Below are 13,864 nucleotides of genomic sequence, written 5' to 3' on the forward strand. Positions count from 1 at the left end.
TAAATCAGTGCAAAAGAAAAAAATGTATAATTTCCTTCAATATATTATTGTGAATGTTATTTGATATTTCAAGAGGAGGTCAGAATTCTAAATTTTCTACTCAAGTAGGTATCATGTTGAGCTTATTAAGATGTTAAAAATGAATCATAGTCATTTATCTCAGATGTTTATACTTTTCAGATTCAGAGAGTTTACTTTTAGAAAATAACTTTCTATAATAGAATTCATTGGAATTATTTGGCTGAAATAAAATTTTGTTCCACAAAGCTTGGTTACTGCAGATCTATATTACTTTAGAATTTTACTTTGAGAAATTTATTTTTTCCTGAAATATAATGCCTATGATTTATAAATCTCCCTGTTTGAAGACAAAGGTTTCTTGGACTAGATATGTCAAAATACTAAGTTTTCTGATACTAAATTTAATACAGAGATCAATTCTATAGCTATCAAGAGCTCACTGGCACATGATTTTGGAAATTTAGTTATTTACCAATATCTTAGCTTTAAAATTGAACTAAATATTCAGTAAATGTTATTATGAGATAACCTGAGATAACTTATTTCCAGGGAAACAGGCAGAAATGAAATATAAATGAACATTACTTATTTTTAAAACATAAGATTATTTCCACCACTCCTCTTAACTGCTAAGAACACTTTTTAAAGGTTTGGCATCAAACAAAAAATTCTAATTGGGAAGGAGTCTAAGAATGCTTAATGGCAAGTGACTTCATAGAAAAAGAGATATGCCTTCTCAGAAAATTTTCGTTAAGGTCAACATGATTTCTTACGAGAAATTTTTAACTGCATACACATCCTTGGGATGCCGGCACTGCAGGCGGTGGCTTAACCCACTATGCCACAGCGTTGGCTGCACCCTATGCATTTTTAATACAGAGATTTCTAATTTGTGATGCCTGTTCAAACTGTAAGTCAGGTGGGACGATGGGTATGAAATTGAACTGAGTTCCCAAACAGTGCCTTGAGTGCAAATACTAGGTATCATCAGGCCCCAGCCTCCTAGCCTCCCTCCCTTAGCTTAACTTACTAAATTGATGGAGTGGTACAGCCAGACTACAGGGTTCTAATCAGGGTGGGGAACATCTGGATCAAAGACCATATAAGGACCATGAAATTATTTGCTCTGACCCTGCCAAGGCACTGCAGGCAGGACTCAAAATGCAATAAATCTATAGGAGGTTAATTTTTAAGTTAATTTTGTATGGCCTGTGAATAATGTTATAAATATCAAAATGTCCCTTGGCAGAAAAAAAAGGTTCTCCACCCCTGGGAAGTTTCCTGGTACAGAGCAGAAAGGAACTGCTATCTGCATGTAGCCCCCAGGCTGACTGAAGCCCGCATGACTATCATAAAAATTCCCTGAAGAGTATGGAACTGCAAACCCTCCAAAAGCTCGGACATGAGCTGAACAGGTAACCAGACCAAGACTGTGATTCCAATCAGCTCCTCATTTTCTAGCTGGAAGCCAATATGCAGATGTTCCTATCCTTTATGCCTCTTATTCCCAACTTCTCCTCCCTTGCAGCCTCCTTAAAAACTCCAAAGCACCCTTATTCAGCAGGACAGTAGCTCTTAAGATGGAAGTCTGGGGCTGGCACTGTGGTACAGCGGGGTAACACCCTGGCCTGAGGCATCAGCATCTCATGTGGGCGCTGGTTCAAGACTTACTGGGTTGTGTTCCCAAAGGAATCCGTGTGCCCTCTAGGATTGTATTTGTGTGTGTATTCTGAAACTGCGCCTGCCTGCAAGTCTTGGAGGTTAGCTCCGAATTGCTAACCAGAGTTGTGCTATGCCTGAATCGATGCCTTGGGCCAGTTTAAAAAAATAATGCAGAAATTGAAGGCAGATACCATCTGTACAGTCTGACTTTCTAAGAAAGGCCTTTCTGGTAAAAGATTTATTTATTTATTTATTTATTTATTTATTAGAAACTAAAGGAAGCCTATAGGGCATAAATAGATCAAGATACCTTAACTAAAGGTTACTGGGGCAGACTGTGGACAAAAGAGTTAAAATAGAAAGGCCAGCTTGAAAAGTTGATCTTCAGCTGGTATCTGGGTACTTGGATTCAGGAAGGATTCTCAACATTCCCAGAACTCATAAGAGAATCTCATTATACCTAAAGTGTTTATACAAGAAAAAGTTATTCATGTTAAGCATAGTAATTCCTTCTTCAGGTCTAGGATTTTGGTATATGCTAGACAGAGGGTGCCTACATGAGCAGCCTCAAGTTTAATAAAAAAGTAATGGGAGGGGCCAGCGCTGCAGCATAGCAGGTAAAGCCGTCGCCTGCAGTGCCAGCATCCCATATGGGCATCAGTTTGAGTCCTGGCTGCCCCACTTCTGATCCAGCTCTCTGCTATGGCCTGGGAAAGCAGTAGAAGATGGCCCAAGTCCTTGGGCCACTGCACCTGTATGGGAGACCCGGAAGAAACTCCTGGCTCCTGGCTTCGGATTAGTGTAGCTCTGGCTGTTGCGGCCAGTTGGGGAGTGAACCAGCAGATGGAAGACCTCTCTATCTGTCTCTGCCTCTCCTTCTTTCTCTGTGTAACTCTGACTTTCAAATAAATAAATAAATCTTTAATAAAAAGTAATGGGCACTAGTTTTATTGAGTTAAGGCATGACAGTGTGAGGAGATCCATGAACCCACTCATCAACTGAATTTGTGAAAATTGAAAAATCAATAATTTCTTGTGTCTGGAAGTGGTTCAAAAGGCATGTAACAAAAGAAGAAAAAATCTATTCAGAAAATCTACTAAAATTCAGTAATAAAATAGAGCCCATAGTATTTGAAATAAGAGTTCTTCCTCCCTTCCACCTCCCAATTCAGTAAGATGGGAATGTCTCAGAAATTCACAGACAAGAACACAAGGCTTCCTTTCTTCAAAACTTCCAGTTGGAAGATTTTCTTCTCTGGAGAAGCAGGACATCTATTTCTTATCTTGCCTTCATGTAACTGTTGCTAATGCTATCTTCCAGGAATATGTAGCCAAAAGGTGAGTGTTCTCTTCCTGCTAGTCTCCCATTCACGGAATGGGGAATGGGGACTTTAACTTGAGTATGGGAATGAAGACATCCCAATAGCCTTTTCCACAGCTCAAAAGGCAGTAGTTCCATGTCAGGAGAAGTAAACCAGAGACCTGAAGTCACTTTCACCTCCTTTGAGCACTCAGTTCAAAAAGCAGTAATGTCATTATTTAGAGAGAAACTAACTTGCCATTGTCCCCACCACTGGCTCTAGAGACCTTTCTTAGGGATTTTGCTTCTAATTGCTTCCCAAAATAATTGATTTTATTTGCAACAAAGTTAAAGATTAAAGGTGCTTCTATGGTTTGATTGTGTCCTTTTTAAAATTCATGTTGATATTTAATCAGTAATGCAACTGAATTAAAGCATGTGCCTTTTAAAAGATGGTTAGACCACGAGGGTTTTGTCAATGACATGGACAGGATTAACAACATTATAAAAGGGTTGGAGGGAAGTAACTAGGCTCCATTTTGTCCTTCCACCTTCTATTGTATGAGGATACAGCATTCATGCCTTCTAGAGGAAGCAATATCCAAGACGTCATCTTGGAAAACAGATGTCAGCCTTCACTAGACTTTGAACCTGCCAGGGCTTTGATCTTAGAATTCTCAACCTCTAGAACTATGAGTAATAAATGTATGTTGCTTATAAATGACCGGGTTTAAGATATTTTGTTATAGCAGCAGGAATGGACACAGGTGCTATCAGAAACAGTAGAAATTGTGGTGAATAGCAATTGAGAGTGGATTGGTGGATTCAGTGAAAACAAAGGCTAAAATATAGTTGAGAGAATCAGTGGACTTCTTGGAAGAGCACTCTTGGAGTCAGAAAAATATCAAACATTGGTCACAGGACCTGTTCTTTGAAGGGGAACTAAATTTTATTAAATTAGTCTGATTAGCATTTTATGCTCCAGAGCATTGTAGAAAACAATAGAGCAATCAGTGATCAACTAGTGGATCAAGGCAGCTGAAAGTTGCCTGGGAAAGAGATGTTGAGAAACCTGCCATAATTACTGTTATCCCAAGGTGACTATGGGTAACCCAAAGCTGTACCTTTCTGAGGAGCAAGAACAGAAGCTTGAAACCTTTGGGGAAAAATAGATATCACTGAAATAACCCAGCTAGTCACTAAACAAATAATCAGGCAAATAACAAGCCTCAAAGTGGGGGATCAATATCTATATTTGCCACAATATTTAGCAAAAATATTCAATTTCCAACACAAACTTGTAACACGTGCAAAAAAACCCAGAAAGTATAATTTTTATATAGGGAGAAAAGAGGCACTGGGAATTCTTATTCCCTGTGAGAGTAACCAGATGTTGGATTTAATAGAGAAAGACTTCAAAGCAGCATTTATTAATGTTAAAAATAACTAAAAAAAGCCATAGTGAAAGAAGTAGAGACAAATGTAGTGATAATGTCACTCTCAAACAACCAATGAGATAAAAATAAGAGAAAGAAATTATTTAAAAGGACCAAATGGAAATCCTGGAATTTAAAAAGCATAATGTTGAAATGAAAAATTCACTGGAAGAGTTCAACATTAGGTTCAAATTGGTAGAAGAAAAAAATTAGCAAGCTTCAGATAGATTAGTAGATATTGTGTAATTTGAAAACCAGAGAAAAAAGAATGGAAAAAAGTAAACAGAACCTCTGACAACTGTGGGACATCATTAAGCACACCAATATTTGCATTTTGGAAGTACTAAGACGAGAAGAGAAGAGAAAAAGAAAAGAAGAGAAAAGAAATAGAAATTCAAATAGTCAAAATATTTGAATAAATAATGATTGAAACTCTACAAATTTACTGAGAAACACTAATTTGCTCAAGCAGGAAGCTCAATGAATTCCAAATAGGATAAATACAATAAAATCTATACATGTACATATCATACTAAACAAATTAAAGCCAAAACCAAGATGAATATCTTGAAAGTAGCAAGAGAAAAACACTTCAACCCTCTCAAGGAAACTCAACAAGATTAACAGCTAACATCTCAGCAGAAAAAATATAGTAAAGGCTGGAAGGTAGTAGAATAACATAATCAAAGTTCTCAAAAGGGGAATGAAAGGAAACTCAGAATCTGATATCAGGCAAAGGGACCTTCCAAAAAAGAATATGAATAAGAGATATTCCAGGATAAACACAGAGAATTTGTTGTTAATAGACCCACCTAATAAGAAATAATAAAGGGGTTTTTGCAGGTAGAAAGCTAGTAACCCCAGAAGATAAAACAAAATGTACTAGTAAAATTGAATATGTAATTATGAAAAGTAGTATAAAATCATTTTTATTTTACTCTTATTTAAAAAGTAATTTTGCAGAATAATATCTTTTTAAAAACTTTTTTTAAAAATTTTTATTTGACAGATATAGTTAGACAGTGAGAGAGAGAGAGACAGAGAGAAAGGTCTTCCTTCCATTGGTTCACCCCCCAAAATGGCCGCTATGGCTAGCGTGCTGTGCCGATCCAAAGCCAGGAGCCAGGTGCTTCCTCCTGGTCTCCCATGCGGGTGCAGGTGCCCAAGCACTTGGGCCATCCTCCACTGCCCTCCTGGGCCACAGCAGGGAGCTGGACTGGAAGAGGAACAACCGGGACTAGAACCCAGCACCCATATTGGATGCCGGCATGGCAGGTGGAGGATTAACCAAGTGAGCCATGGCACTGGCCCCAGAATAATATGTTTTAAATATATTATAGGACCTAAATCGGATAGAAATGCAATGTGTTTGTTAATAGCAACACAAAAGAGACGGGTGAGAAAAAAAGTTTAACTGGGCTAAGGAAATTACTTCACTTGTTAAATCCACAAAAACAAGTTAAGGGTACCTGAAATGACAAGTTAATATAACAATAGCTATAAATATATATTTGAGCTCTTTTTCTCTTTTAAATTCTTCAAACAACTTAAAATTATATAGAGTAATGTCTATAGCAATGTATGGATGGGTTTTTAACATTAACACATAAACATCACAATACTATCATAAATGGAGAAAAGAACAGAGCAATATTTGCATTCTCACTAGACTTAAGTTAGCATAAATCTGAAGGAGATTTTAGTAAGTTAAGATGCATATGGTAAGCCCTAGGTCAACCATGAAGAGAATAATAAAAAATCTATAGAAACAAGTCATGATAAAAATTAAATGCTTCATTACAAAATATTCATTTAATGCAAAGTAAAGCAGTAAAGGAGGATTAGAGGACAAAGACTTGAGACATGTAGAAAATGAAAAGTAAAATGGCACACATTAACTTAACTCTAACAGTAATCACACTAACTGTGGATAGATTAAACAATAAAACATGGGAAATATCAGGGGTGGGCATTTGATAAAGAAGTTAAGACACCTCTAGGGACACTCATATCACATATTGGAGTGCTGGGATTCAAATCCTGGCTCCACTCCGGATTCCAGCTTCTTGCTAATGTGCAACCTGGGTAGCAGCAGAAGATAACTCAAATAGCTAGGTTCCTGCAACCCATGTGGAAGACCTGGATTAGTTCCTGGCTTCTAACTTCAGCATAGCAAGCTCTGTTACTGATATTTAGGGGTGTGAACCAGTGGATGGGAAATCAATCTCTCTCTTTCTCTCTCTCTCCCCCCTTCTCATTTTCAAATAAATAAAACTAGACATTGTCAGGCAAAATAACAAATTGAGAATCAACTCTATATTTCAACACTTTAGATTAAAAGCTGGGGCTAGCATTGTGTTACAGATGTGTGTGTGTGTGTGTGTGTGTGTGTGTGTGTTTTGTGGTGCAGATTAAGCCATCTCTTGGGCTTTCATTTGTTTAGTATGATGTGTGCATCTGTTTCCTATCAGAGTGTCAATTTGAGTCCTGGCTACTCCACTTATCTTCCAGCTCCCTCCAAAAAGGGCCTAGGAAGGTGGCAGATTATGGCTCAAGTACTTGGGCCCTTGCCCCAGATGTGGGAGATGAAGTTCTGGGTCCTGGCATTGGCTTGGTCCAGCCCTGGCCATTGCAGCCACTTGGAGAGTGAATCAGTGGATGGAAGATCTTTTTCTCTCTCTCTCTCTCTCTCACCCTCCCCCCACTCCCCGTCACTCTGACTTTCAAGTAAATAAATCAATAAACCCTTAAAAATATTTAAATACTGAAAATTGTAAATTGTGTAAAATATGAATCATATAAATAGCAGCCATGGGAAAAAAGAATGGAGATACTTCAGATAACAGACATTCAGAACAAACCCTAGTACCAGAGATAAGGAGGCACATTTTATAAAGATAAAATTGACAATCTTTATCAAGGATATCTTACAATTTAGATATTGTAACAGAGCAACAAAATACATGAAGACAAACCTGACAGAAATGGAGTAGTAGACAAGACAGGAATAACAGACACTTTAATACCCCATATTCAACAACAGAATAATTAGGCAAATGATCAATGAATGAACTAAAAACTTGAAAAATCAAACTAGACCTATAGACATCAATAAAACACTCAACTCAACCACAAAAGAAAATTCATTATTCTCAACTGCATGTGGAAAATTCTCCAGTATGGACTGTAAGCTAGGTGTTGTGGTTTGGATGTGGTTTTCATTGTGATCCTCAGCGTTCCATGTGCTGGAAGCTTGGTCCATATAGGGTACAGAGTCAACTTTTGTAGTGATAAAAATTACATCTCAATAAAACTATTTGTTTTAAAAATGCTCTAGCACCTAGACTCTGGCAGACAACTTTCCATACGTGTTGTCACACCTAGTTCCCGGTGAATCTGTGTGACTCCACTGGAGTTAAGACTCTTTGAACCGGCCGGCGCCGCGGCTCACTAGGCTAATCCTCCGCCTAGCGGCGCCGGCACACCAGGTTCTAGTCCCGGTCGGGGCGCCGGATTCTGTCCCGGTTGCCCCTCTTCCAGGCCAGCCCTCTGCTGTGGCCAGGGAGTGCAGTGGAGGATGGCCCAGGTGCTTGGGCCCTGCACCCCATGGGAGACCAGGAAAAGCACCTGGCTCCTGGCTCCTGCCACCGGATCAGCGCGGTGCGCCGGCCGCAGCGCGCTGGCCGCGGCGGCCATTGGAGGGTGAACCAACGGCAAAGGAAGACCTTTCTCTCTGTCTCTCTCTCTCTCACTGTCCACTCTGCCTGTCCAAAAAAAAAAAAAAAAATTAAAAAAAAAAAGACTCTTTGAACCTTATATCCAGTTTGTTAGATCTTACTCCAGGTGCATTTACCTCTGCTGATTTTACTTTTTAGTATACCAAAGCCTTGAGTACTACTGTATGGTGAGTCTAGTGAGTCCTCTGGATATTGTATTGGGACCCCTGAAACATTGGGTTATGAATAAAGGTTTTCTCAATATTAACAGACTAGTATGAAATCCTTACGCAATTTCTATTCAATATACTCACCTCTGTTACCTGTTTTCTGAACAGAGTGTTCTTCAGTTTTCTTTCCACGACCAAGTGAGGAAGGAAGGAAAATAGGTCTCCAAAAACCTAGAAACATATCAATTAGATTTAATTATTTTCCAATTACTAATAAAATAAGGTTTCTGAAAGGAAGAATTTATACTATATGATTCTGCAGTGAAAATAATTTTTCTTATTATACTATTTTTTTCAAATATACTTTTTTTAAATGGTGATCCTGTTCTAAATTTTCATGATATTTATTAAAACAATATTGAAAACTAAGTTAAAAATATACCAGCATGGGTAGGCATTTAAACCTTGCAGATAATACCCTGGTTGGAACACCCACTCCCACATCACAATGCCCCAGTTCAAGTCCCAGCTGTGACTCATTATTGTAGCTTCCTGCTAATATAGACCCTGTGAGGTAATGGTGAGGACTCAAGAAGTGGGATTCCTGTCACCCACGTGGGAGACTTGGATCAAGTTTCAGACTCTGTCTTTTGGCCTGGTCAGTCCAGTCCTAGCCATCAAGGGCATTTGAAGAGTGAGTCAGTGAGTGGAAGCTCTCACTCTGTCTTTCTCTTGCTCCCAAATACATAAAAATTTCAAAAGATATCCCATCATATACTGGTAATATATTGTCCCACATGAGATTAAGCTGGTGCTCAGTTAATTCTTTCTAAAAAATTGTAGCATGTTCTTGTACTAATAATTTTAATATTAGGGTATAAAATTGGTTAGTAAGTAACCATTAGGATGGATAATGACAACAAAATAAAAAAAAATGACAACAAAAAAAAAACAAGCAACAGACAGGATGTGTAGAAATCTGAACTCCTGTGCATTAATGGTGGGGATATAAAATTGAAATGGTGTAGCCACTATGGAAAACAGTATGGTGGTTCCTCAACATTTTAAAAGATTATATGATTCAGCAATTTCTACTGCTGTATATAAATCTAAAGAGTGGAAAACAGTGTCTCTTAGAGATATTTCCACCATATTTATAGCATCATTATTCACTTTAACAACAAGGTGGAAACAACCTAAGTGTCTATTGATGGATTAATGGATAAAAAATGTGGTATATATACTTACAATGGAACATTATTTAGCTTTAAAATGGAAGAAAATTCTGACATTTACTACAATTTGGATGAAACTCGAGGATGTTATTCAAGTAAAATAAGCCAGTTACTAAAAGCCAAATACTACTTATAGGCGGTGCCTAGAGTAGTCAAATATATAGACATTTAAAGTAGAGTTATAATTGCTAGTAGCTAAGAGGAGATGAACATTGAGGAGTTGTTTAATAGATATGCAATTTCAGTTTTGCAATATGAAAATAGTCCTGGAAGTTGATTGTATAATAATGTGAATGTACCTAACAATATTCAGCTGTACAATTAAAATAGTTAATATAACAAATTTTATGTTATGTATATTTAGCACAATTTAAAAAATTGGCTAGCAATTGTTTACGGCAGAATAAGGGGATGAACATGTGCTGATGTCAGACACAATGGAGATTCTAATTCAAAATTCCCCAAATGGTAGTACTTGGTGTAAAATTGTAAAGTATAATACAAATTCTGAACATCATTATGACTTATATAAAAGGATGAGCATAGAAGTTGAACAAATGAGTTAATGTTATCAGTGATCCCCCCCCCACCTTTTGGACCATTTTCAAGAAAGTTATTATTTTAAAAAAAAGATAATAAAAATTAAGGTGTCTTGCAACAACTGTTCATTTGTTTTTTAAAAAATTGCCATCTAGAGTCCATAGTCACATGATCAAAGAGACTTAATTCAGAGCCTTGGAGATGAGCAAGGCTGTTTTCTTCACTTCTTTTTACAGGAGAGAGAATACACAAACTGGCACCCTGGGTTCTAGTCCTGGTTGGGGAGCTGGATTCTGTCCCGGTTGCTCCTCTTCCAGTCCAGCTCCCTGCTGTTGCCCGGGAGGGCAGTGGAGGATGGCCCAAGTGCTTGGGCCCTGCACCCACATGGGAGACCAGGAGGAAGCAGCTGGCTCCTGGCTTCGGATTGGCGCAGTGCGCCAGCCATAGCAGCCATTAGGGGGGGGTGAACCAATGGAAGGAAAACTTTTCTCTGTCTCTCTCTCTCTCTCACTGTCTAACTCTGCCTGGAAAAAAAAAAAAGGCAGTATATATAGCTCATTTGGGAGTGAATGTGGGATGAATAACATAAAGAACAGTTTTCTTTCTTTTTTAAAATCTTTGTTATACATATGCCTTTATTTATTAAAGAAAAGAGAAAATGATCTGTGGTAACTAATAGAGTACCAAAAATGTAATGTATAAGAGTGAAATCAGTATTTTGAATTTCAATGATTGTTTATAGCCTTTGTCTCTTCTATTGAGGTACATTGCTTTTTCTTCATACTATTTGTTGAACTTTTTACTCAATGTAGGCTTGATCTTATGAATGTAAAGTAAACTGAAAGTAGATGGTTGTAAAGATTAAGAAAGGGAATAGCAGGGGAAAGAGGAGGAAGAGTGGAAGTGAGGGCGGGAGGGAGGGTAGAGTGGGAATTATCACTATGTTCCTAAATCTACATGCATGAAATTTGTATACCTCAAATAAAATTTTAAAAAATGTTTTTGTCCTTTTAAAATCAAGAGATAAAAGTTAACTAGGGTTTGGAAATGTGGTATAGCAGATAAAGCTGCTGCCTGCAGTGCTGGCATCCCATATGTGCACAAGTTTGAGTCCTGGCTGTTCCACTTCCCACCCAGTTCTCTGTTATGGCCTGGGAGAGCAGTGGAAGATGGCCCAAGTGCTTGGGAGACCGGAAGAAGCTCCTGGCTCCTGGCTTCGGATCAGTACAGCTCCAGCCATTGCAGTCATCTGAAAAGTGAACCAGCAGATGGTAGACCTCTCTCTCTCTTTCTCTTTCTGCTTCTCTGTAACTCTGCCTTTCAAATAAATCAATAAATCTTTTTTAAAAAAGCCAACTAAAAGGAAATGACCTCTTTCTTTTTTTGTAAAGTGAAGAGAAATTTTGGATTAAGATATCTGTTTTCTGAATTGCTCATAAAATTATCTCTGGCCCAAATCTGTCAAAGGTACTTCCATTTTGAAAGAGTAATAATGCTATCAATTGAACTTGTATAATAAGCTGCTTCCAACGACCACACATATTTAAGCTTACCTTTAGGACGATTATCCTTTCTGCGAGCACCAAGCCGTTGTGCTTCATTTTCTGAGTCAAGGTGCTGCCTTTCACTGCAAATTGCAAGACTGTACTCTTTTTCGCTGTCAGAGTCTGTGGAATGTCTTTCTCTCCTTTTTTTCATTTGAAGTCTCTCACTTTCAAATTGTTGCAGACACGGTTCCTTCTGCATCTCTATCAGGTATCTTCCACTTTCAGATTCATCTTGATATTCTTTGTTTTCAGAGTCTTTTCGAAGTTTTTTGGAATTAGAATCAATTTCATGGCTCTCAACTTTATCCGGATGTTTTTGAATGTCATGCTGAAATCTTCCAGAGCTATCCTTCTGTCTTACAGACCTAAGTTGATGTCTGTTAGAGCTACTCTGGTCAGAAACCAAGTGTTCTCTTTCAGAGTCCATACAGCAACTTTCAGATTCAGACCTGAGGTCCTTAGAGAATTCTTCCAAGTCAGAGATCTGCAAGTTTTCATCTTTTATCACCACTCTCACAAAATCAGAGCCTATCTTTTGGCTTTGAGATTCTATGTCTGCTGTATTTCTTTCAGACGAAGAATCTATCCAGAGTCCCTCAGTATCAGTGCTCAATTGGAGTGATTCAGCATCTAAGAGGCATTTCATAGTTGTTGAGGCTAGCCCATATCTTTCTGTACCTGAATCCATTCTACACAGCACAGAATCAGAGGCCATCATATATCTCTTAGATCTCGTCTCCTCCTGATGTTTTTCTTCTGCCAAAAGATATATTGAAGATTCAGAAGCTGAAGCTATTCCACCCCTTTCTGTGTCTGAGTCTACCACATATCTCTCAGAAGAAGAGATAATCCAGACATTATTGGTCTCCATTAATCTGTTCTCAGATTCTATCAGGCGTTTTATAGACTCTGAGGCCATTTGGCGTTTTTCTGCCTTTGTCAGGTGTTTCACAGATGCAGAGGCCATGGCGAATTTGTCTGAGTCTGACTCCATCTCCAGTCTTTCATTGTCAGAGTCCATCAGGTATCTGTCAGAGTCAGAGTCCTCTAAGCATTTTTCTGAACCTGAGCCCACACAATATTTCAGAGAGTCAGAATCCCCCTGATGTTGTTCAACTCTTACCATGTATTGTTTTAACTCTATCAGTTGTTCAACAGAGCCTGAAGCCATTTGGTGTTTTTCTCCTTCTAGCAGGTGCTTTGCAGAGTCTGAGTCCCTTAGACATTTTTCCATGTCTGAGTCTGCTCCCCATATTATTGAGTCCAAGTCTTTTGAGTGTTGTTCTAAGCCAGAGTCTGAACCAATACCTCTATCAGAGTCAGAATCAATCAAGCATCTTTCAGAGCCAGAATCCAAAGGAGGAGTGTCACTTTCAATTATTCTTAGGTCTTGGAGACTTTTAAATTCCAAAGAAACTGCTGAGATTTCAGAACCTTTTGTATCAGAAACTTCTGTTTCAGATTTGCTTTCGTCATCATGTTGTAATATAACTGTTCTTTTATTACTTAAAGAAAAAACAAACATGAATAGTTGTTTAAATACTCATCAAATATTAGCAAACATGTTATGTCCTTTTTGATAGTCCTCTATAGGAAAATATGACATATTACATGATTTTATTTATTAGGATGAGGAAAGCAAGATACCACACTAAGCTACTTGTGCAAAATTTGAGGAATATTAGTATATGCCGATTTTACAGTCATTTTCATCTGCCCTTACTTTAACTGTTTTCAATACACTTGAAAGTAATTGCTTGGCTAGTAACTTCCTTCCAGTCAATAATCCTTATTTGGGGAACTGAATATCATGTTTAAATTGTAGTGTAAAAATAAAAATAAACCAATTCTATATTCTTTTGCAAGTTAAGATTATATTTAAGCAGACTTAATTATCAGTGAGACTCACCTTGAAGTGTTGAGTCTCTCTAAAGAGAAATATTCACATCTGTAAGGTACTCTTTCACTTTGAAGGGATATATCTTGAAAGGTAAATGTAAGTTCACTTGATGAACTAGTCGTAGTTATTGCCTGCAAGGAAAAATTAATATAAAGTTGTGATTTTTCAGTTGCATTTATCATGAAACATAGTACATGCAGGAGATTAGACTATGGAGAGAGTATTGCTTCATTAGTTTCAGCTGTGCTTAACTGAAAGTCATAGCGAGAACTTCTTTCAAAGCAAAATTTCAGAATTAGTATTTCAACATAAGAGCAGGCATGTTAGATACATTGTG

At 37.8% G+C, this 13,864-nt stretch overlaps 1 protein-coding gene across 1 annotated transcript in view; it reads right to left on the reverse strand.

Annotated features, from left to right (window-relative positions):
- LOC100349442 (uncharacterized) overlaps positions 1–13,864 on the reverse strand; it is a 459,397-nt gene that overhangs the window by 149,139 nt on the left and 296,394 nt on the right. The window contains exons 11-13 of the mRNA XM_051827387.2: positions 13,537–13,658; positions 11,634–13,132; positions 8,450–8,536 (exon numbers count right to left, since the gene is read on the reverse strand). Coding sequence (XP_051683347.2) covers positions 8,450–8,536; positions 11,634–13,132; positions 13,537–13,658 — 1,708 coding nt within the window. The remainder of the gene's footprint in view (positions 1–8,449; positions 8,537–11,633; positions 13,133–13,536; positions 13,659–13,864) is intronic.

The sequence above is a fragment of the Oryctolagus cuniculus genome, chromosome X (assembly GCF_964237555.1).
Source record: "Oryctolagus cuniculus chromosome X, mOryCun1.1, whole genome shotgun sequence".
NCBI lineage: Eukaryota > Metazoa > Chordata > Mammalia > Lagomorpha > Leporidae > Oryctolagus > Oryctolagus cuniculus.